This window comes from Macaca mulatta, chromosome 11 (genome assembly GCF_049350105.2).
Source record: "Macaca mulatta isolate MMU2019108-1 chromosome 11, T2T-MMU8v2.0, whole genome shotgun sequence".
Lineage (NCBI taxonomy): Eukaryota > Metazoa > Chordata > Mammalia > Primates > Cercopithecidae > Macaca > Macaca mulatta.
This window is the reverse complement of record NC_133416.1, coordinates 132,663,133-132,688,867: the sequence shown is the minus strand read 5'-3', so window position 1 is coordinate 132,688,867 and position 25,735 is coordinate 132,663,133. Positions and strand designations below refer to the sequence as shown.

Here is a 25,735-nt window from a genome sequence, read left to right as displayed (position 1 = left end):
TCCCTGGAATTGGGGGATCATAGTTAAGAAGGAAGCCAAACTAGCATGTAGAGGCTTAGGAATATTCATCAATCCCATGATGCTACAGGCTCTAGGAGCAGGATCAGCTGCAAAGAATACACTGGAAAGAGATCTGTCAGTTCAACCCCTTCCTCACCACCACATTGTTCACAATGCCCCCTCAGCTCTCCCCACACACTGTTTATCCCCACATAGCCTGCACCCTAAGATAAAGCAATTGGAATATCAGACAAGGGAAGAGATAGGGCATAGAAGAAGAGCCTTGTCTCCCAGTGAGCAGAGAACTCCATCTGGAGGTGTTATCATTTTAGGTGCATCTTGGTATCTGGTGACACACAGAACCGTCTCATGAACAGCGCAAGGACCTATCTGATCCCGTCTTGAACAGAGGACATCTCTTGGATTGTGGCTCCTGAACCCCCTTCATCAGAATCACCTGTATTGCTTGCTGAAAATACAGATTCCTGAGCAAGGCTCAGAATCTGAAGGGACCCGGGGGGTTGGTACAACACGATCATTGGGTCCCACCTGACTCGGTAGGTGGGGCCTGAGAATGTGCATTTCTAACAGGCCTCCGGGAAGTGCTGATGCGGCCAATGCAGGACCCCACATGGAGAACCACTGTGCAGTCTACCATGAGTTGGGTTCAGCGGGCGGTGATGGGGCAAACCTCACCTTCGCTAGTTCACAGGGCTGAGTCACTAGCTTGGGAGGAAGTGCCATGGAAAATATTGGGTTGGGTCCTTTGCAGTGGAGTCACAGGATGGGACATTTTCAACTGGAGCAACAAGAATTGTGTGATCAGGAAAAGCAAAGAGTCAGGAAGTGGAGAAAGGCAAAGATACAAAAGGAGGATGCAAAAAATACGAACTTCATCACATCACACACAGCCCAGCACTATCCCTGGCCACAGCCACTTGCCCCCAGACAGAATATAATCCAGGAAATATTTACAGAGACCAACTGCCTGCCAGGAGCTGTGCTACGAGAGTCCCAGGAAAAATATCTACATCCCTGACTACAGCAATCTCTTGGTGTCTAGTGGGAAAGATAAACCCTTATACACATCTTCATAAGAAGAAGCCATAAGAGAAATTCCTATCCCCTTTAAAATCAGCAAAAAATGCCATGATCAGACCACAGGAGCTCACGAAATGGCTGCTATGGGCCAGCACCATGCCAGGCTCTATGGCGAGGCAGTTGAATAAGACAGAATCCGCTGACCTGGAGATTTCAGGCTCCAGGAAGAGGATCCTTAGCATAAAGCACTATCAGTTCAGCAGTGGCTGAGAAGCTCCGCATCCCCGAACCCAATCAACGGGAGAAGTCCCAAGCCTATTAGTGGAAAAGTCTGTTTTGATTCAGACTAAATGGCCAAATCCTGGTCCTAAAAGATACTTTCAATTGCCTATGCCAACATCCATCCACCCCTTCCTTGTTAAGAAAGGAACCCCAAGTTCATCTGAGGCCGCTGAAAATTCCTTTTTCTGTCTTTCCCTGCAGCTAAGTGTGGCCACTGACTATGTTCTGGTCAATGAGATATAAGTAAGAGCATGGGATATAAGTCTCACGGGGTGGGACTTCTCAGAGGATAACTTGAAGACAGTCAAAACAGCTATTGGGACATCTGCTTCCTCCAAGGCCTGCCTGGAAGGTGGAGATGATGGCCAGAACTCTGGGAGCCATCTTCAACAATGAGGTGACCATGAGGATGGAAGTCACAAGCCAAAGATGGCAAAGCAGAAACTAGAAGGATCTTGGGTCTTTTTGACATCACGGAGCCACATTAGTAGTGAGAGATGGAAATTAACTTCTATCCTGTATAATCCGTTATTATTTTGGTTTTCTCTGCTACACACATCCAAACCTACTTCTACATGACTGCTGAGGGCCCAGCAATCATTTTTTTTCAGACACTGGGGTGAGTTAAAAAATCCTAGTCCTGGCCTGGATAAGTCCCCTTTGCCAAAATTAACACACTGACCTACCTAGGGGAAAAAAAACCCCAAGCCAGGGACATCAGAGACACATATACAGGCCACTATGACACTCAAAGAGGTATGGAATCGCTGAACTGGAAAGGTCTTGAAGACCATCTGATCCGACCAACCCACTTCACAGATTAGGAAGTTGAGACTCTTGGGAGAAAAATGATTTTCCCAACTTCTCCAGGCTAGAGCTTTTTATACCAAAGTAACTTTCATCAGGAAGATCTTCTCATTAGCTAGAAGAGTCCATAATAATGCTTTTGCCAGAGCTAAAAACAGAAAAGAACAACATAGCCATTTCACCGAACACCTCAGTTAATTAATTGCCCGAACAAGTCAAGCTTGGGTCCTTAGGAACAACATGGGGGCTATTTATACATTTATGAGATAGAAAAAAATGCACAATGTGACTTTGCACATTTAACCCTATCCCAATATTTACAGCACATCCTTGTCTGTCTGGCGAGCCGGTGTCAACTCTATATTTGCGCCTAGGACTTTCTCCCAATGCCAATTTATAATTCAACTAATCAGGAGATGTTTATTGGCTGGGAATTCATCAGGAAAATTCCATGATCAGGAATTCTCTATTACAGATACTTGTCTCAAAAAAAAGGTAAGTGAAAAGTGATAAAAGCAAAAAGTTATTTTTTTTCAAGAAGATATTCTTAGAAGAGGATATTTAAGAAATCAACTGACTGTAATATGGGACTGCCACCTCACTTTCAAACTTCTGTCTTCTTCAAATGGACACACTCTACTGGAGAGCTCCAAAAAGAATTAAACAAAAGAATCTAAGCAAAGAACCGTGAGATGGTGATAACACAAAGGAAAGGCAAAGATGCTCACATCAGCGTTGTTTATAATGAGGAAAAAAACTAGAAACAACATAAACACCCGTCAATGGAGAGATTTTCTAAATAAATTATAATATATGAAGACAATGACTATTACACAGCTATTACAAAGGATAAGGTAGATCTATATGTGCATACGTGTGGAAAGTTCTAGAATATAAACTAAATATTTTATATCAAAGTGCAAATACTGTGCCTTTCTTCACATAGATTTGACAAACACACACCCATACACAGACTGGTTTGTGCATATATTTTTCTAGAATTATGGAGAGGTGGTATTTTCAGAGTGAAAGACTGAGTTCTGGTGGGGGTGGACACAAAAGAAGTTTTATTTTGTAACTTTACTATTTGAACTGTTTTTACCATGTACAAGCATTTTTTAAAGTATTAATAGGGATCGGTACAAAGACTGTAAGCCTTTGGGGTTTTTTTTAATTTAAAGAAAAAGATGTATAAGCAATTGCTTTCAAACTTTGTTCTGTGAAATCTTAGAATTTAAAAAATATGCCTTAGCAAGCTTCTACCCTGGTTCCAATCAGAGCGGCTGTGTTTTCTAGCCTATGTTCCTGCATAATATTTCTTAGGGGGAGAAAAGAGTTCCACCACTAAAAAATATGTTTCAAAAACCACTGGGACATGGGCAATATAAATGTGCCAGATTATTCACATCATTTTTATTAAGACAAATGTGCTCAAGTTTTCCTGTGTGGACCAAAGTAAGCTCTGGAGTTCCAGTTCTTAGCGCTCAGTGTAGTCCAAAAACCCCACATTTCTTGGACCATGGAAGGTCACTCATGCAGTAGGTTGCACAGTGGCCCTTTCCCCTCAAAACTCATATCCGCCCAGAAAATAGAGCCTTGGCAGATGTCATTAGCTCAGATGAGGTCATACTGCATTGGTCAGTTGATTTCTTAAATATCCTCTTCTAAGAATATCTTCTTGAAAAAAAAATAACTTTTTGCTTTTACCACTTTTCACTTACCTTTTTTTTTTTTGAGACAAATATCTGTAATAGAGAATTCCTGATCATGGAATTTTCCTGATGAATTCCCAGCCAATAAACATTAAATTCAATGACTGGGGTCCTTATGAGAAGAGGAGCGGGACACAGATACACACACACACACACACACACACACACACACACACACGGAAAACAGCCATGTGACCGCAGAGGCGGAGACAGGAGTGAGGCAACTGCAAGCCAACGAACGCCAAGGATTGCCAGAAGCCACCAGGAGCTGGAAGAGGCAAGGAAGGAGCCTCCCCTAGAGCCTCTGGAGGGAGCGTGGCCCTACCAAAAACTTGGTTTCTGAATTCCGGCCTCCAGAATCGCAAAATAATAAATTTCTGTTTTGTTAAGCCACCAGATTTGTGGCAATTTGATATGGCAGCCATAGAAATTAGCATAACTCACCAAAGGGACAGGTAGGGTAAACAACAGTATGGACAGGCCATGAACCAACAACCAGACCAACTGAGGTTCACCTTTGTCTTCACCGTTGCAGTGGTTCTCAAACTCCAGCGTGCTCAGCATCACCTGGAGGGCTTGTTAAAACACAGGGGCCCACCTGCAGAGTTTCTAGTTGCAGGGGTCCAGGGCGAGGCCTGAGGACCTGCATTTCTAACGGGTTTCCAGATGCTGTTGCTGCAGTCCAGGGGCCACACTCGAAGCAGCACTGCTCCACCGCTCCACACAGAGGAGACGCCACCACACCCCTCCCCGCAGCGCCAACCTGAGAAGCAGCACCTCCTTCTCCTTAACATGTTAGCCTCACGTGTAAGGTTTTTTAACAAAAGTTTCTACAACTAGCAATTAAAAAAAGAAACTAGAGGAAATCTGCAGTGTCTCCTCTCCTCCCAAAATACCTTAGACTGTGAGGAGACATCTGTTGTTTTTGCCTGCCTGGGCTCCAGTTCTCCTTCTTCTGTTCATCTTGCCCAGCTTTCCTTTGAGGAACCATCCTCCGCCCTGTTCCCGGCCCTTGGCGTTCGGGGAGATTGGTTGCCACACCAGCATGTGACCTAAGGTTGCTCCTGCCTCGGCATTTTCTATCCTCCTGAGCACAATAATAAGTGGTTCTGGGATGGCCACATGCCCTTAGGGGGACCCCTTAGACGAAATTAGGAGAGGAATGATTAATCTATTGAGCAACAGCTGTTCTCTTTCCACTGGGAGTGCACAGCTGGGCGACTGGGAGCATGCAAGGCTGGGAACATCAGCAGCCATCCTGATAGCTCATGAGGAAAACCTGTGCCGAAACACGGCCAACAGACGCCAGCAAAGCCTGGAGCCAGAGAGGACATTCCCAGTGTTATTGTTTGAGCCCCTGGATTCAGCTATGCCTGAAGCTGCAACACGAGAAGATTTGTGCCTTGATTTTTTCATTGCTGAGTCAATAAATTATTTGACTGTTTTTCTATAGACAGATGATAAACGATAGATGATAAATAGATACACTGATACATAGATAGGTAGATAGAATTTACTTATGTATTTAGCCAGTTGCAGTGGGTTTCTCTTAATGACAACCACAAGATTTTCAACTAGTACAGATTAAAACGTTGTGTGGTAAGAGGCAGGTAATGGAGGAGGAACGAACCTAGTGCCAGTAAGGACCTTTGAGGCCAGGACTCACTGCACTGACTGAATCACAGGCACAAAATGTAAGTATGCTCTAAGGTAGTAAAGTGCCGAGAGTTAAAAAGCAAGTCCTGGATCAAGTGTTAAAATATTAAAGAATTCCCCAGAAAGACTTCTCGAGAATAGTGACCTTATCCATCAGCACGCATTTGGCTGAAATAACAGAAAAACCCACTAAAAGCGGCTTAAGCCATAAGGACATGTGTTATTTACTTAACGAGAAACTCGGAGGTGGGCGGTGGCCAGGCTGCTGAAGAGACTCAATTGCGTCATGAGGGACCTGGGATTCCTTCCAGCTCCCCGTCTGCCCTCGTCGGCGTGCTGGCAAGGTCTCCCTCGCCCGCGGCACCATAGCTATGCAGCTCTAGTTGGTCAGGTCCTCAGGGTCTGCATCCAAACAGGAAAGAGGGGAACACAAGAGGATTTTCTCCTCCTAGACTCCTCCCTTAGGGAGAGAATTAGTCAAACCCGCCCCAGTACACAGGCTCGGTTCTATCTCATGGGCCAGCACCTGGTCACGTGGCCACTTCTAAACCAATCACTGGAAAAGAGGGAAGTGAGTGATACATCGGTTTGGACCAATCAGGATCCCTCTCCGGAGCGGGGGCCCATCACCTCCTAAACAAAACGTTATTCTAGCAGTCAACAGGGGGTCACGGCCGTGGGTAGGCGCCAGCGACGTCTGCTGCAGAGAGCATTCACTCCAACCCTCCATGCACCATGTCCCCACACGTGCCAACCACAGAATTGATCCTAACAAGCCTGAACAGGTCCAGCTCTGCCCATCAGCCCTGTGGCAGAAGCATCTGAGTTTTATCCTCCCTGTGCTTTCCAATCAATCTGGTCAAAACAGAAGCACGGAAGAAATGCTGCGGTCGGGAGAGCATCACAGCCCAAACTGTTCGACTCTTCCCCCAGATCTTTTCTGGGTCAGCGGCCAAGAGGGTTGCCGCTGCCTTCCCATCCCAGAGGTGCTGACCTCCACAGCTCTCCATTAATCAAGAGCCCAGGGCCAAATTCCTCCTCACTCACCCACCATCTGCAATTGTTCACACACACGTGGTCCTGGAGCCCCAGGGTGCTAACCAGGGCAGCAGGGTGAAGAGCCAGAGGCCAAGGGAATTCTGTCCAGTCCGAGCTCAGTGACGCCTCACAGTCCATCTTCTGAGGCTCAGAAACTGAGAGGAGGAAAGAGGGGGTCTTCCATGTCACTGGCTCCCAGGAACTTTGCTAATGAGGTGGCAGATTCCAGCTACTCTTGATGTCTCGATTTGGGATCCCCCAGAAGCAGCTCTGAGACAATAATTAGAGTACAGGTGTTTCATTTGGAGATGATTCCAGGAAGCATCGTGTGAGGAATGGAGAAATACAAAGAGAAGAAAGAAGTCAACAAAGGGTACGTTATCAAGCCAGGACAGTGCTGTGGCACTGCAGGCAACTAGTGCCCAGTCCTGCTGGGCAAAGCTGGGCAACACTGGGAGACAGTGTGGAGATTCACTTTGGAGTTATCCCACCCCACGGAGCTGGTCTCCTAGTGGTCATTCATTCCTGGTACTTTTGTTCAGCCCTACACACAACCAGAGCAGCGCTGATGGCCACACTGAAACTCACAGGTGTCAACCATGGAATGCTGGACCTGCATAAGAATGGCAAGGGGGTGAGGGCACGGAGGGAGAGCATGCTGAATCTGTCTTGGTCTCTAAGCTGCTGATTCTGTGCAATCCTTAGAGAGGGGAGACACTGAGATCAAGAGGGAACCATCCTAATAGATCTCCAAAGCACCTGCAACCCCACCCCTCTTGGACTCCAGGGAGTCTGCCCTTTGCTGCCTGGCAGGCATTTCCAACCCTACCCAGTATCCAGATCCAGTCACAAGAGCCCACAGAGCACAGTAATTAAAATGACAGGTTATGGAGCCAGACCACCTGGGTCTGAATCCCAGCTCTGCCACTCTGGAGCTGTGTGGCCTTGACTAAGTTCCTCAACCACTCTGTGCCTCATTTTCCCCATCTATAAAATGCGGATAATGAAGTGCCTTTCTCATGGGGTTTTGTGAGGATTAAATGAGTTAATACATGTGAAGTGCTTCCTCCCACAAGTAAGACCTCGACAAATTCAGCCAGTATTAAATCCCCATGGAACTTGGCTCTCACTGTCCCCTTTTAAGCCAGGACAGTGTGTGGCACAGAACACTGCAGGCAACTGGGCCCCAGTCCCACTGGGCGATGCTGGGAGACAGTGCAGAAAGTCACAGTGGAGTCATCCCACCCCAAGGAGCTGGTCTCCTGGAAGTCATTCATTCCTGGCACTTTTCATCACTGCCTCACATATCGGGGACACCCTTAAGTGAAAATAGAATTTTCAATATTATTGCTACCTAACACCGTTACAGCACTTAACAGTTTACAACACATGTAACCATCCACTATTATAATAACCAGTCCCCAAGGGCCTAGAAAGCACTAGGCACAGCTAGGCGTTAAGCATGCATCACCTCTAACTCTCTCTAATGAGAGAGTTCTCTCATCCTAGAGAACTCTCCCTGTAGAATGTGACATCTAGGACCTGGTCAGATTGATTCTCCCCCCAGTGCCGGCGTAGCACTGGCTGAATGAATACATGAAGGAATGACCAATCCAATAAACCCTGATGCATAGATTTTACCCCCACTTTACAGATGAGAAAACTGAGGACCTAGGAAGAGTGGACTTTCCCAAGGGAACCAGCAATACCCAGATTTGAATCTATACCAATCCCTGATTCTAAAGCTAGCCTCTTACCACTGTGCCCATGAGGCCTTCTTAATGGACTCTCCTAATTCCTCTGTCTGGAAGGGAGTATACATGAGAACCGCATAATCTTAGGCATTTGCTGACCATTTTTGTGCCTCAGTTTCCTCGTCTACAAAACAGGACAGACAATAGTGCCCTCCTCAGAAGGATTGCCGTGTGAGGATTAAATGTGGGAATGTGTGTATAGAGCTTAGGACACTGCTCAAGAAATGTTAGCAAGGAGAAAAGTGTCACAGCCAGTGCTCAAGAAATGTAAACTAATATTATCATCAGCCCCAACCCCTTAACGAAGAGGGTAGGTAGCAGGGCCGAGGTGGAGGTGGGGCTGGAAGCTGGGGTACTAACTCCCACTCAGGCCCCTTTATTTGGTCTGTCACAACCTTGTGTGACTCTGTCGTATGCAAGTTCCATACCCTTAGCTGAGAGCAAGCTACTACATGGATGGGGAGTTGATGGTGCTGCTGCATTTAAATGAAAACCAAACAGGTATATTTGAAACTAGCCCACAAGAGAGGTACACATAAGGACACTATCGGTATTCTTTTTCCTTTGCATAAGGCAAAGACTAGAAATAGTGCAAATGTCCATCAGAGGGTAAAATGGAATTTGTAGATTGATAGGAAGCTAAGAGCAGAATTATTGTGCTAGAAAACCTAGATCTTGTCTGCTTACTCCCCTAGGATGGTGATTTGACCATACTGTTTGTCCTCGGCCCACAGGTGGACTACATTTCCCAGTCACCCTTGCAGCTAGGAGTGGTCATGTGACTGAGCCTGAATTAATGGATTGCAAGTAAGAAGGAGGTACACTACTTCCAGACCTGGCCCATATGTGGGAATGTGCAAATTTGTTTTCCTCCATGCAGAGACCCAGCACAGAATTGCAAGCCCTGCGACGGGTAAGTGAGCCACAACATGGAAGAATCCCGAGTCACCATGTGGAAGGCTTGCCTCACACTCTGACTGAACTGTTCCATGGAAAAGAAACAAACTTCTATTGGACTAAACCACTGAGATGTGGGGGTTGTTTGTTAGAGCAGTCAGCCCACTGCAATGGAGTAAGTTCTTCCAGAAACATGATGGAAATTCAAAATATAAAAAAGGCATAGAGCTTGGGAAAACTGGCTAGCCATATGTAAAAAGCGGAAACTGGATCCCTTCCTTACACCTCATACAAAAATTAATTCAAGATGAATTAAAGACTTAAATGTTAGACCTAAAACCACAAAAACCCTAGAAGAAAACCTAGGCAATATCATTCAAGACATAGGCATGGGCAAGGACTTCATGATTAAAACACCAAAAGCAAAGGCAACAAAAGCCAAAATTGACAAATGGGATCTAATTAAACTAAAGAGCTTCTGCACAGCAAAAGAAACTACCATCAGAGTGAAAAGACAACCTACAGAATGGGAGAAAATTTTTACAATCTACCCATCTGACAAAGAGCTAATATCCAGAATCTACAAAGAACTTAAACAAATTTACAAGAAAAAATAAAACAACCCCATCAAAAAGTGGGCAAAGGATATGAACAGACGCTTCTCAAAAGAAGACATTTATATAGCCAACAGACATATGAAAAAATGCCCATCATCACTGGCCATCAGAGAAATGCAAATCAAAACCACAATGAGATACCATCTCACACCAGTTAGAATGGCAATCATTAAAAAGTCAGGAAACAACAGGTGCTGGAGAGGATGTGGAGAAATAGGAACACTTTTCCACTGTTGGTGAGACTGTAAACTAGTTCAACTATTGTGGAAGACAGTGTGGAGATTCCTCAAGGATCTAGACCTAGAAATACCATTTGACCCAGCCATCTCATTACTGGGTAAATACCCAAAGGATTATAAATCATGCTGCTATAAAGACACATGCACACGTATGTTTATTGTGGCACTATTCACAATAGCAAAGACTTGGAACCAACTCAAAAGTCCATCAATGACAGACTGGATTAAGAAAATGTGGCACATATACACCATGGAATACTATGCAGCCATAAAAAAAGGATGAGTTCATGTCCTTTGTAGGGACATGGATGAAGCTGGAAACCATCATTCTGAGCAAACTATCACAAGGACAGAAAACCAAACACTGCATGTTCTCACTCATAGGTGGGAATTGAACAATGAGAACACTTGGACACAGGGTGGGAAACATCACACACCAGGGCCTGTTGTGAGGTAGAGGGAGGCGGGAGGGATAGCATTAGGAGATATACCTAATGTAAATGACAATTTAATGGGTGCAGCACACCAACATGGCACACGTATACATATGTAACAAACCTGCATGTTGTGCATATGTACCCTAGAACTTAAAGTACAAAAAATTAAATTTAATTTAAAAAAAATATTTTAAAAAAGGGGGCATAGCACAGCCAGAAATGAACTTCCCACCTCTAGCAAAACTTGCCTATGTGCAAGGCCAGCTTCGTGTGTGAGCGGCCTCTGCTGTCACACAGGGACCTGATCTCAGAAAGCCCTTATCCTTGATTTAATGCTCTGCTATTGCCCTCTAGAAATTCTTGACAGTTTTCTAACCTGCATTTTCATTTCTCACTGGGCCTCACAAATGGTGCGGCTGGTCCTGCTTACGTGGCCAGTAACCTCTCACCCTGCTATATACTCTGGGAGCCCAGGGAAGTTACACCAAGAATCACTGCATCTGCCCCTGCCCTGGGCAGCCACCTCACTTTTGACCAGGCTTTGTTCATCCTCAGCTGATTGATTTGGGAACTGGACCTCACCACACTGTGGGTATGTGAATGTGCACATGTGTGCAGGTCTGTGCCCTCCTCCCTCCACTCCATATTCCACCTGAACCACTGCACATGGTATCCCACACCTCCACCAGAAAGGATGAGGAAGGTCTACATCTCCCAGGATACAGCAATCCCCTTTAGGAGATTCTTTAGAAGATCTCTGTTAGGAAAGAAAGAATGCAAAAAAAAGTGTGTGTGTGTGTGTGTGCATGTTTAGGTATTGCAGTCTTGGGGTCAGGGATGGAACAGAAAACCTACTTTTCAACAGATATCCCTTTTATACTGGTGGCATATTTTTACCATGTATCTGCCTTTGATTCAAGAAAACAATTATTTTTTTAAGTGGCCAGAAAAGGCCAGGGAAGGGAGAGGAAAAAGGCTTTCTAAAAGAAACTGCATCAGATATTCAGCTGGGGTTTTTTTCTGCCCTTCCTCTTAAAACACATCTAAGTCCACTGTCCATTGGAGCAGTTGCCCTCAGAAGTGCTGCCCGAAGACAGGCAGGGAAGGGTCTGCCTGGGCAGCTCCAGTCCCTCAGGAAGCACAAGAAGTCCTGCCTCATACAAGACAGTCGCCCACCTAAAGACAATGGGATGAGTGCTTCAGCACTGCACACTGGTCAAGGAGAGCTGTCTCCTGGAAGGCCTTAATATCAGAAAATAGTCGGCACCCTGGGAAGTCCACTTAAAGTGGACTCACTTAAAACAAAGACTGAATTTTCACGATTGAAAAAGACATGACTTTAACCTAGAATGACCCTATGGCCCGGCAATTCCACTTCTAGGTATACACCGAAGAGAAATGGAAACAGGAGTACAAAGACTCATACAGGGACGTTACTGGCAGCCGTATTCACAATAGCCAAAGAGCAAAAACAACCCAAATGTCCATGAACCCAAATGTCTATCAACAAATGAATGGATTAAAAACTGTGGTATATCCATACAATGAAATATTATTCAGCCATAAAAGGGAATGAAGTGCTGACACATACTCCAATGAGGTTGAACCTTAAAACATCAGGCCAGGTGTGGCAGCTCACGCCTGTAATCCCAGCACTTTGGGAGGCCGAGGCAGGCGAATCACCTGAGGTCAGGAGTTCCAGGCCAGCCTGGCCAACATGGCGAAAGCCCTTTTCTACGAAAAATACAAAAATTAGCCGGGTGTGGTGGCAGGCACCTGTAATTCCAGCTATTCGGGAGGCTGAGGCGGGAGAATCACTTGAACCCGGGAGGTAGAGATTGCAGTGAACCAAGACCACGCCACCCTGGGCAACAGAGTAAGACTCTGGCTCAAAAAAAAAAAAATTATACCAAGTGAAAGATGCCAGACACAAAAGACCACATATTGCACAATTTCTAGTAAATGTTCAGAATAGGCAAATTTGCAGGTACAGAAAGTAGATTAATGGCTGGCAAGGGCTGGGGGTAGTGGGATAGAGAGTAACTGTTAAACGGTGTGATTTTATTTTGGGGTGATGAAAATGTTCTGGAATTAGTGGTAAAATGGTTGCACAATATTTTAAATATTCTAAATGCCAATGAATTATATACTTTCAAATGTTTCATAAGATGGATTTTATGTTATGTGTATTTTACCACAAAAAAGTTAAGGCATGACTAGAAATTTTTCTTGAAAAATCAAGTAAAAATTTTACAAATAAGTCTGTTGTTTTGTTTCCCAAAATATTGTTGCAACCTATAGTTGCAACTACAGGTCAATCCTTAGACTAAAGCAAGAAAACACTGTTGAAGGTAATCATTTAATTCGTCCAACAAAATTGTTAAAAGCAGGATGCAATCTCCTTCCCTTCTCATTTAACTTCTGTAACATGATCATAAAAAGTGCATTTTTGCTAAAATATTTCAAGGCATCATCAACTTCCTCAAGGTCATCTCTTACTCTTTTGATATTCAGATCACTTTATTTTGAAGCATCCATTAGTTCGTCGATTTCCTTTTCTTCCAGCACTAAGTGCCCTAGCTGAGAGAGTTCCTCACTGGTCAGTGGTTTTGCTGTGATTCTGGCAATCTGCCAACATCACTTTCATCGACTTCCTGAAATCCTACATTTCTTGCAAGATTTGCAATTTCACTTTATGATCTGCACTGAATTTACAGCTCATTATGTAATGTATTGAATCCACAGTTCCTGCCTGATCCTTCAAAGGAAGAATAGTGAAAAAATGGCATGAGTGAGAACAGACACAGTATTTTACCCTAGACCACTGAGTTCTCCAATGGGGGCAGTCTTGCCCCCAGGGGACATCTGTCAATGTCTAGAGACCTTTTTGGTTGTCACACTGCAGGGTGGGTGATACTACTGGCATCTAGCAGATGGAGGGCCCAGGGATGGTGCTGAACATCCTACAATTCCCAGGACAGCCCCACAACCAAAAACTATCCAGCCCAAAATGTCAATAACGCCAAGGCTAAGAACCCTTGGTCTAGACGGATGTTGAGTGGGAAGCAAATTTAGAATAGAAATAGTCAGTTCATTGGCAAGTATTTTCGTGTTTTGACATTTAATTATCAGGTAAACAAATACCTGAAGCAGTTCCAAGAACAAATGTTCAGATAGTGAGAATCCCCCATATTGCTGTATGGAGTCCCTATATTTATGGAAAGCCTGGTTTGTGCAGTTGTTTCTTTAGTCACCTTGGCTGCCAGGATACCCAAGGCCAAATTTACAATCTCCTGGCATACGTTTCTGGTGCTGATCCACCCCAGCATTATAGTGACTATGCAATTCTCCCTTATTTTCCTTTTGTCCTAATCATTTTAATCTTATTATACTGATTTCTTTGTTTGCTGCCTTGAGTCCTTGAGGGAAGAAAACAGGGATAAAAATATAAATAACAAACACATAGCTTAAAACTATATAGCAAATAAGGCAAAGAAACATATTGTCCCCTGGGAGTCACAAACACCCACTGCTCCCTTTCCCCCCTTTCTAATAAAGGGCTGTTTTCTCACCTTCTTCCTGAAATACGCTGGGCCTTGACAGCAATCCCATTTTTCTTATGCAAAGTCTCAAAGGGAAGATTTTACAAGAGTCTACACCAAGCCAGTTTCATCACCCTGGGAGACTGCAGCAGCCCTCTATGTCTGAACTGCAGTCCTGGGGCTCCATGACCCCTCCATGAGGGGGCGTCATCTTACCAGCCTCACTAGATTGCCCCAACCATGCTAGTTGGGCTCCAGCCCACAAATACAGGAAAGCTACTCCTCCTTCCAATCTCCCTTCCCACAAGTTGTCCACGTTCTACCAGACCTTCAAGGTCCCACGCAAGTTACACGTCCTCCAGGAAGCCTTCTCTGAATTCCACATGAATGTCCCTTATCTGAATTTCTCCTGTTCCTACAGGGGTGAATTGCACCCTCTGTTTAATCACTTTGTTTTAGGCAGGCCAGTTATCTCCAAGGCCATTTTAAGACCTTCCTAGCTCTCAAGGATTCTTTCTTTTACAGGCTTCTACTGTACTAAACATATTGAAATGTTCCTACAATCTGTATTACATAAAATTATAAGTTGGGAAAAACTGTGGTTGAACACTTGTTTGGATATTACCATTTTCTTTTCAGATCTTAGAACCAATAACTTTTTCAGTTCTCAAACATTTTTTGGGGGCCTGGATATAGTCATGAGCCCTAGGCACTGTGCCCACAGAACCCAGTGGAGAAAATAACCACTCATTTCTCCAACTAGACAGGAACCTTTTGAAGACAAGGGGCAAGTGTTATCCACTCTGAATCCTCATGCACTGAGTAGAGAACTAAGTAAGTGCTCACAGAACATTATTCCATTAGCATTTACTGAGCACCTACTATCTGCCAGGCACCATTCTAGGTCCTGGGTATATATCTATGAACTAGACAGATGAGGTCACTGCTCTCATAAAGCTGACATCCTAGCGTAAAACACAGATGAACAGATAATGATATGTCACATCAGCTGGAGAGAAAGGCTACGAAAACAAATGAAGCAGGAAATGAGCTGAGCACTATTGTAGGCGGGGTGCTCAGGGACAGCCCCTCTAAAATGACGACATGTGGCTAAAGTCAGGACGAACTGAGGGTGTGAGCCACGCACACACTGGGCAAGAGCGTTCCAAACAGAATTGCACGTGCAAAGGCCCTGGGGCAGATGGGTGCTGGGCCTCTTCGGGACAACAGGAGGCCAGTGGCTGACAAAGAGCGAGTAAGGCAGGAGAGGCCCTTGTGGGCCAAGCTCAGGGCTGTGGGTTTTACTCTGAGTGAGCTGGGAGCCGTGGGAGGGTTGGAGCAGAGGAGGGACGTGAACTGATTTAGCAGCTTAAGAGGTACACTCTGGCTACCATCTGGGAAACAGACACAGCAGTACGAGGGTGGAGGCAGGGAGATCACCTAGGAGGCTACCGTGGCCCCAGGACCTGCTGATGGCTGCCTGACCACAGAATGTCAACACCAGGAGCTCCGTAGTGCCTGCCTCCCACTGTTAGAAAACCCAAGCCTGGTCAGCTTCTCATTCCAGACCTCTTGGAAATGCCGACAGACAAGGGCCTGAATTGCCATCTTCACTTTCTCCGAGACTGGCAGGATGCCCAGATCAAATCAATACAGAATACACAAGCATTTAATCTGCACTTGTTTAAGCAGCGGCTGAGCCTCCAAGAAACAGCATTATCTTGAAAGCTTGTTAAAGGTTTGCAGCCAAACAAAATCCCGTAGACTTCGTTACGTGTCTCCAGACGGTGAGGCTGGGTCACCCCTGGTTCTCACAGATGTGGTTTGGGGCAAGAACAACCTCAGCCCAGACACGAGGTGGCTTGAGGAAGGAAGGAGACCCCTTCCCAAACCTTGATGAGAAATACCTCCATTGACCAAGATGTGGTGTTCAGTGCGCTACAAAATAATACAGGCAATATGCTACTCTTGCTGTAAGAAAAGTGGAGAAAATAAAAATATGTATTAGTAGTTGCTTGTATATTACATAAACAAACTCTAGAAGAATCCACAGAGCTGAACTTTAAAAGGTCACCTTGTGGACATCAAGGGATGGGACAGAAAAGGTTGAATGCCTACTTCATAGGGCTGTCATGAGAATCAAATGAGCTCGTGTGTATAAATACTTTTGGCAAATACTGACACACAGCAGGTTTCCAAAAATGTTAGCTGTCACTATTGATGAGATATAAAAGGATCCCTCTAGGGGATCCCTGGGGGAAACAGTGGATCCTTCAGATACACAGATCCTAGGGTGCCCACTGAATGGATCCAGTGCCACTGAGGCACCTGTGACAGTGAAAGGTTTTGCTGTTGAGTATGCCAGGTGTAAACCAGGGCTGGCTGGGAAAATCAGGACATAAGTCCCTAATGTCTTCTGTCACAGACCAGTCTCAGCTTGGGCTCTTGGAATTTCTTGAAACCAAAGTGGACCTGATGGAAGGAGATGGGCAGCCCAGAGCCTGGCGGGGAGGGTTGGAGGACCAGGTCTTGAGAAAGACCAGGTCACTCCCCCACACACAACAGAGGTGTGAAGAGGCCCCTCCCAATCCAGCTCTGGGGATCCAGGGAGCCTCATCATACCTCTGTTGTGCCTAGGGAAAGGACAGGTCCCCCAAGATGCCAGGTGAGAACAGACAGCTGCCCACTCCAGGCACACTTCAGTTGATTTTCCACATGGTTAAGCACCCTTCTGATTAACAGGAAGAAATCTAATTGAGATACGACTTCCTAGTCAGAATGCACTAGGTCCCCCAGATATTCTCCTCGGGCTTCAAGGAAGATAACAGAATTCTGCGGAGACCATCACGAGCTGTCAAGTGTCATTCAGAATCTTCACCCAAACCCTGGGAATGCATTTCTGCGTCTCTGCCATGTGGCCCTGAGATGCTACCAGAAACCTCGCCATCATGGCTATCCATTTAAAGGGAAAAAAGTGCAACTTATTGCAACACTCCAGCAATATATCTTAAGCAATGGATGACTAATCTAGAGGCTCAGGACCTCTCACCACAGATGGCTCTCATTTTTTAAAATTGAGGTGAAATTCACATGGTATAAAATTAACTATTTTAAAGGGTACAAGTCAGTGGCATTTAGTATATTCACATTGTTGTGCAAACACCACCTTTATCTAGTTTCAAAACATTTTCATCACCCCAAAAGGAGACCCTGTATCCATTAAGTGCTCACTCCCTATTTCCCTCCCATTCGTGGGCAGGTTTTTGTTTGGGCACCTGTTTCCAGTTCTTTTGAACATAAACCTAAGAGTAGAATTGCTGGGTAATTCCAATTTAAAAAAAAAAAAAACAGCTTCAACAAGAGAGATGTCCTTCCCTGTCTCCTACCCATCCCAAGTACTTTTCTCTTGCAGATTAGAGAATTTACCAGCCTCGAGTTCACGGTGGGATCCTGGGCGGCCCAATCGAAGGAGCTGATGGGAACAGCCCACACTGACCTTCTTGTACTCATAATCTTGGTCCACAACCAAATCCGAGTCACAACCGACAATGAAGAATACAGCCAGGGTGGGGGATGCTTCCCTCCTACCCCAGAATGCCATGTCGTGGGCGTTTGAGATTTTTAGATTTCATTTCTGCACTGGAAATCTAGAAGCCAGATACAAAACATTACAATTTCACAGCAGAGAAAAATAGCTCTGGAAGCTCTCGGTCACAAGGACAAAAAGATAAAATCTATGGAAAATACTAGAATAGGCCCTTTTTTCTCATTTTAAGGGGAAAAGAGGATGGAGAGCTTGCCTTTTTTAAAAATATTTTTGTTAAATAATTTAAGTTAAAAAATGCACATGGCATGAAATTCCAAGAGTACAAAAGCACACAGTACAACATTATCGCCTCCTATCCCTTGTCCCCCAGGCAACCCATTACCCTCCCAGGAGGGTAACCAACTCCCCCCCATCTTGCAGGACTCCTTAGGGTATCCTCCACATATTTGCAAACATATACATGTGTATTGTTCTCTTGTCCACACTTGGCAGTACTAACTCCCTACATCTCGCCGTATGCATTAAAAGCACATCTTACAGTTCCATCTCCCTTAAAATGGGCCTGCCTCATTTTTCAACAGCTGCAAAATATTTCCTTGCATGGACATGTCATAATTTGCTTAATCGGTTTAGGCTATCCTCAAATCTCTCCTCTTACGAACAATTGCTCTAGTCACTACTAAGACATTTTGCACATATGTAAATGTATCTGTGTGATAAATATTTCAGTGTGCAATTGCTGGGTTCAAGTCATGGACATTTTAATTTTGATACATAATGCCTGTCAGTGCATTTAGAATTAAAGGAAGGAAGGCCAGGCGTGTTGGCTCACACCTGTAATTCCAGCACTTTGGGAGGCCAAGGAGGGAAGATCACTTGAGGCCAGGAGTTTGAGACCAGCCTGGTCAACATGGTGAGACCCCATCTCTACATAAAAAAACATTGTTTTAATTAGCCAAGCATGGTGGTGCCTGCCTGTAGTCCCAGCTACTCGGGAGGCTGAGGCGGGAGGATCACTTGAGCCTGAAAGGTCAAGACTGCAATGAGCTGAGATGGTGCCACTGCACTCCAGTCTGGGCGGCAGAGCAAGACCCTGTCTCAAAACAAACAAAGAATTAAGGGAAGGAGTATATAGAGAAAAGAGAACACTTTCTACACATACCCCATCCCAGGCCCTGAAACTCAGAATGACCTAAAAGTACTGGTACCCCAGTATATAAGATGGAAAACTGAGGCTCAGAGAGGAGAGTGAGTTACCCAGCCATGTACCTGGCCCCCAGCCTGGCCTCTCTTCCCCACCCTCCTGCCTACCAGCCACTGAGGTATGGCCTGCAGCTGGCTCTCTGCCTCCCAGCCCATGAACTCCAAGTGCCCTGAATCTGTTGATTTATGGTTCTGCTTTGATACCCATATTAATCACCATAACTTTTAATTGAGCTAATACAAGCATCATATGTTGCTAATTACACAATGCAGATGAAAAACTCTTCCAGATGAATTTAACTGCTTAATCCAATCAGACTGGCAAGTTGAGTTTTAATTACAAGCCAGTGCATACAGGGAAGGCATCTGTGCGGCCGAGTGGCTCAGCGCCTGACTGCTCCAGCTTGTGAAGCGCCAAGATCGCAGCCAGTGGCCACTGCATCCTGCCCAGCCACGCAGGAGGCATGAGGATGATGAAGGAGCTGCATGATGCCTCCGGCCAGCTTGCCGCCAGGGTGGACCCACCCGAGCCCCTGGGTCCAGACATCTGTGGAGTCTCTGGCAGGAAGAAGGATCTCCGAGTCCCCACGGCTGCACTCCCCGCCATTCCAGCTCAGAAAAGGAATCACTGACTCCTTTTCTCAGGAACTAATCAAAGGCCTGTTATCAGTGACCTTTTCTTGAACATCCTTTAACATCCTGTCAATTTGCCCACACTCACAGAGCAGAGAGAATCAGGCCATGATAATGGAATAATTCCAAGGGCAATGCAAGGCTGAAAGACATCTCAGCTCTGATTTTCTCAACAAAGACACAAAGAAGGCCTCCAAGGCTGAGGGTTGGAGAATAAAGCTTAGGGGAAGGAAGATGTTACAAAATGAAGTTTTGTGTTCACCTCCCCAAGCCACATGTGAAAGCCCCAATGCCTAAGGTGACTATATTTAAAGGTTGGGCCTTAATGGAGGTAATTAAGGTTACATGAGGTCATAAGGGTGGGACCCTGATCCAACAGGACTGGTGTTCTTTTTTTTTTTTTTTTTTTTTTTGAGACGGAGTCTCGCTCTGTCGCCCAGGCTGGAGTGCAGTGGCGCGATCTCGGCTCACTGCAAGCTCCGCCTTCTGGGTTCACGCCATTCTCCCGCACCGCGCCCGGCTAATTTTTTGTATTTTTAGTAGAGACGGGGTTTCACTGTGTTAGCCAGGATGGTCTCGATCTCCTGACCTCGTGATCCACCCGTCTCGGCCTCCCAAAGTGCTGGGATTACAGGCTTGAGCCACCGCGCCCAGCCTGGACTGTTGTTCTTTTAAGAGGAGACATGAGAGAGCTTCTCCCCTGCTTCAAGCCTCCCCACCCACCCTCTACCTGCCATTTAGGACCCAGAGGGGAGGCTGCTGTCTGCAAGCCAGGAAGGGAGCCCTCACCAAAAACTGACCTTGCTAATACCCTGTTCTTGAACTTCCAGCCTCCAGCATGGTGAGAAAAGAAACTTCTGTTGTTTAAACCACTCTGTGTGGTAATTTTGTTATGGTAGCCCAAATTAATACAGGAAGCAGATGGAATCAAGGCTTCCAGGAATGCCCAAGTTCAGAGGTCAAAGAGCAGAGAGATTCTTAAGAAGGGGCAGATAAAGTTGGCTGTGGTAAGCAGAATAATGGTGCCCAAAGATGTGCATGTCCTAATCCCTGGAACACTGCCCTCCTGGCAACAGAGACTGTGATCAGGTTGAGGCTCTTGAGCTGGGGCGATTACCTTCTGTTATCCAGGTGGACCCAGTGTAAGGGTCTTTATAAGAAAAGAGGGTCAGCGCAGTGGCTCACGCCTGTAATCCCAGCACTTTGGGAGGCCAAGGCGGGTGGATCACCTGAGGTCAGGAGATCAAGACCAGCCTGGGCAACACTGTGAAACCCCATCTCTACTAAAAATACAAAAATTAGCTGGGCATGGTGGTACATGCCTGTAATCGCAGCTACTCGGGAGGCTGACGCAGGAGAATCACTTGAGCCCAGTGAGCGGAGGTTGTAGTGAGCCGAGATTGTGCCACTGCACTCCAGCCTGGGCAAGAGAGCAAGACTCCATCTCAAAAAAAAAAGAGAAAAAAAAAGAAAAGAAAAGAGGCAGGAGAGTCGGAGTCAGAGAAAATGGAAGGGTGGAAGCAGAGGTCAGAGCCAAAGAGAACATACTATGCTGCTGGCTTTGAAGATGGAGGAAGAGGCCGCAAACCAAGCCAATGCAGGTACCCACTAGAAGGTAGTAAAAGCAAAGAAAGAGATTCTTCCATAGAACCTCCAGAAGGAATGCAGCCTGCTGACACCTTGATTTTAGCTGGGTGACACCCATTTCCGGTTCTGACCTCCAGAAGTTTCAGATAATAAATTTGTGTCATCTGAAGCCACTATGTTGCAGCAGACCCAGGAAATTAATGCAGTCGCAAATGTCTCCTTCATATCTATAGAAATCCTGGCAAGAAAAAGAATTTGCCCCCCATGATGGTTCGAAGGAAGAGATTTCAATGGTCTATTTACAGAAGTGGAGAAGCATCAAGGGAGTGTCAGGGTAGGTGTGGCACCAAGAGGCCAGCCATACAGGGAAGCTGTTACTTCTTGAGCCTCAAGGGACAAGGAGAGAGTGGTGTTATGGAACCAGTGAGGGCTGCAGCTGGGAGAAGAGGCTTCGTCATTAGAAAAGAAGTCTCAGAGGGAGGCGAAGCCCCAGGCAGAAATGTGGTGACCAAGCACAGAGGAGCAGGGAAGCAGTGCCCCCAGTCTCTCTTCCAACCCTCTCATTTCCAGCCCGGTCTCTCATTGTCCAAATCCATCTGGAAGTTGAAGGGCAGGGACGTCCAGATGTTGCAGCCCTTGTGGGTCAGCTTCCAGGGAACAGAAAAGCTCAAGGAAGGGTGGAGAATGAATCTGGGAGAGGGCAACTAGGAAATATCCAGCTCATCTTCTTTTTGGCACCAGCCTGACTGCTAGAGTGGGTAAGTGTTGATTGGGCCTGACAGCAGCCATTCCCCCTTCCCCTGGAAACCATGCCCTGCCTTTCTCCTTTGGAGGCCTCCTGTCCACTCTATATAAAGTGGTCCAGCCAGAGGGATCCCTCCCCACCCTCCTCCAGGAGAAGGCACATGACCTAGGCTTGGCCCGAGTCACAGTGATTGGTCCGAGGATTGTCACATGACCTAATGCTAGCCAATGAAAGTCAGAACTGGGATTTTTGTGAGAACCATCGGAAAGAGGTGTTCTCTTCCTGCTGGGCTGCTCAGCTGGTGGAATACGAGGTCTACCCAATAGCCATGTTTTAGAAGAAGCTGCCTGAGAATGGATCCACTAGAGAAGAAACTAGTGCTGAGAGACAGAGGGAGGCTAGGTCTTGATGATGGCAATTAAGGCCCTGGATCAGCCATATCAGAAGCCTAGGAGGCCTTTCCAGATGCATAAATCAAAAGATGTTTTCTTTCAGTTATGCCAGTCTGACTTGGGTTTTTGTCATTTGCAACTGAAGGAGTCCTAACTAACACCTCCTCCTGAAGCTAACCCTAATGGCTTCTGCTCCCAATTCAGACCTCCACAGAAGACTCCTTGCACTGTACTGGAATTATTTATCTGTCTATCCCCCCAGTAGACTGAGAGCTCACTGATGAAGGGGTACTATCGTTCTCTATGTACACTGGCACACAAAAAGCATCAATCAATATTTGAATGACTAAATCCATCCATTTGGATAGATTGATAAATGAATGAGTTATCCTAAAGACAGATTTGGTGGCAACCTAGCATCTGCCATTTTTGTAAAGTAGATTCTAACCTGGCACTGGCCACAAGGAACCTCCCCTGATTCTAGGAATACAGGCGGATGAATGAGCAAGGTAGTCATGATCTATACTTAAGGAGATCACACTCTACCTAGAGCAAGGGAAGCTAGATCATGTACAAGTAAACCCTCTATCCAGGCAACAAGGGAGATTCATTCAGAGAGTGATAAGTGCTAGGCAGAAAAAACACACAGTAATTTATAGAGAATGTCTGGGCTGGAGAAGGCATCGCTGAACCAGAAGCCAAAGAGTGATCAGTTAGAAGCCATTTGACTAAAAATAAAAGAATCTTTTACAGGCTCAGAACTCTGGGCTCAAAATTTTGATAGCTTTCCAGTTGGCTTCCCATTAGAACCATATATGGAGCTTTTAAAAACTACCCAGGTATACCAGAAAGAATGAAAACAGATGCTCAAACAAATACTTGTGCACAAATGTTCTCAGCAGTGCTATTCACAATACCCACAAGGTGGAAGCAACCCAAACATCCATTAACAGATGAACAGATAAATAAAAGGTGGCACATCCGATAGACAATGGAAAATGATTCAACCAGAAAAAGGAGCAAAGCACTGACACAGGCTACAGTGTGGATGAACCTTAAAACCACTGTGCAAGTGAAAGAAGCCAGACCCAAAAGGGTGCATATTGTATGACTGCATTTGTATTAAATGGCCAGAACCAGCGCATCCATAGAATGGAAAGTAGAAGCAGACTTGCCAGGGGTTGGGGGCGACAGGGAGTGACTGCTAGTGGGTACGGGACTTCCTTTTGGGAGGATGAAAATGTTCTGGAACCAAACAGAGGTGGTATTTGTGCAACACTGTAAATGTACCAAATGCCACGGACTTGTACACTTTAAAATGGTTGTGTGTTGTGTGAGCTTAACCTTGGGTTTTATTTATATATATATATACTTTAAGTTCTAGGGTACATGTGCACAACGTGCAGGTTTGTTACATATGTATACCTGTGCCATGTTGGTGTGCTGCACCCATCAACTCGTCAGCACCCACCAACTCGTCATTTACGTCAGGTATAACTCCCAATGCCATCCCTCCCCATCCCCCCTCCCCATAATAGGCCCCAGTGTGTAATGTTCCCCTTCCCATGTCCAAGTGATCTCATTGTTCAGTTCCCACCTATAAGTGAGAACATGTGGTGTTTGGATTTCTGTTCTTGCGATAATTTGCTGAGAATGATGGTTTCCAGCTGCATCCATGTCCCCACAAAGGACACGAACTCATCCTTTTTAATGGCTGCATAGTATTCCATGGTGTATATGTGCCACATTTTCTTAATCCAGTCTGTCATTGATGGACATTTGGGTTGATTCCAAGTCTTTGCTATTGTGAATAGTGCCACAATAAACATACGTGTGCATGTGTCTTTATAGCAGCATGATTTATATTCCTTTGGGTATATACCCAGTAATGGGATGGCTGGGTCATATGGTATTTCTAGTTCTAGATCCTTGAGGAATCGCCATACTGTTTTCCACAATGGTTTAACTAGTTTACAATCCCACCAACAGTGTAAAAGTGTTCCTATTTCTCCGCATCCTCTCCAGCACCTGTTGTTTCCTGACTTTTTAATGATTGCCATTCTAACTGGTGTGAGATGGCATCTCATTGTGGTTTTGATTTGCATTTCTCTGATGGCCAGTGATGACGAGCATTTTTTCATGTGTCTGTTGGCTGTATGCATGTCTTCTTTTGAGAAATGTCTGTTCATATCCTTTGCCCACTTTTTGATGGGGTTGTTTGTTTTTTTCTTGTAAATTTGTTTGAGTTCTTTGTAGGTTCTGGATATTAGCCCTCTGTCAGATGAGTAGATTGCAAAAATTTTCTCCCATTCTGTAGGTTGCCTTTTCACTCTGATGGTAGTTTCTTTTGCTGTGCAGAAGCTCTTTGGTTTAATTAGATCTCATTTGTCAATTTTGGCTTCTGTTGCCATTGCTTTTGGTGTTTTAGACACTAAGTCCTTGCCCATGCCTATGTCCTGAATGGTATTACCTAGGTTTTTTTCTAGGGTTTTTATGGTATTAGGTCTAACATTTAAGTCTCTAATCCATCTTGAATTAATTTTCGTATAAGGAGTAAGGAAAGGATCCAGTTTCAGCTTTCTACTTATGGCTAGCCAATTTTCCCAGCACCATTTATTAAATAGGGAATCCTTTCCCCATTTCTTGTTTTTCTCAGGTTTGTCAAAGATCAAATGGCTGTAGATGTGTGGTATTATTTCTGAGGACTCTGTTCTGTTCCATTGGTCTGTATCTCTGTTTTGGTACCAGTACCATGCTGTTTTGGTTACTGTAGCCTTGTAGTATAGTTTGAAATAAGGTAGCATGATCCCTCCAGCTTTGTTCTTTTGACTTAGGATTGTCTTGGCAATGTGGGCTCTTTTTTGGTTCCATATGAACTTTAAGGCAGTTTTTTCCAATTCTGTGAAGAAAGTCATTGGTAGCTTCATGGGGATGGCATTGAATCTATAAATTACCTTGGGCGGTATGGCCATTTTTAACCTCGGTTTTTAAAAAAACTTAAAAAAAAAAAAATGAAGTGAAGTGAACCAGTTAGACCCTGTCGACAAAAGGTTATATAACCCTTTGTTTTTGTATCTGGGCTTGTACAAAAAAATATTGAGGTATTAAACAGGATTCTAAGTACGTGAAAGAGGGCTGGGCATGGTGGCTCATGCCTGTAACCCCAACACTGGGAGATTAAGGTAGGCAGATCACTTGAGCCCAGTAATTTTTTTTTTTAGATGGAGTTTCGCTCTTGTCGCCCAGACAGGGGTGCAATGGCTCAATCTCAGCTCACTGCAACCTCCACCTCCGGGATTCAAGTGATTCTCCTGCCTCAGCCTTCCCAGTAGCTGGGATTATTCATGCCTACCACCATGCCTGGCTAATTTTTTGTATTTTCAGTAGAGACGGGGTTTCACCATATTGGCCAGGCTTGTCTCAAACTCCTGACTTCCACCTGCCTCGGCGACAATCCACCCGCCTTGACCTCCCAAAGTGCTGGTATTACAGGCATGAGCCACCATGCCTGGCCAAGCCCAGGAATTTGAGACCAGCCTGTGCAACATAGCAAGACCCTGTCTCTACAAAATATATATATATTAATTAGTTAATTAATTAATATGT

General features: G+C 45.2%; 1 protein-coding gene across 7 annotated transcripts in view; it reads right to left on the bottom strand.

Annotated features, from left to right (window-relative positions):
• The window catches only part of TMEM132B (transmembrane protein 132B), a 507,637-nt gene that overhangs the window by 421,393 nt on the left and 60,509 nt on the right, over positions 1-25,735 (bottom strand). Inside the window, exon 1 of one of the 7 annotated variants that reach the window (XM_077955783.1) lies at positions 5,732-5,962. The exons of the other annotated variants lie outside the window; for them this stretch is intronic. Coding sequence (XP_077811909.1) covers positions 5,732-5,786 — 55 coding nt within the window. The 5' untranslated portion in view covers positions 5,787-5,962. Of the gene's footprint in view, positions 1-5,731; positions 5,963-25,735 lie in introns of those variants that run through there. 7 annotated transcript variants of the gene reach the window in all.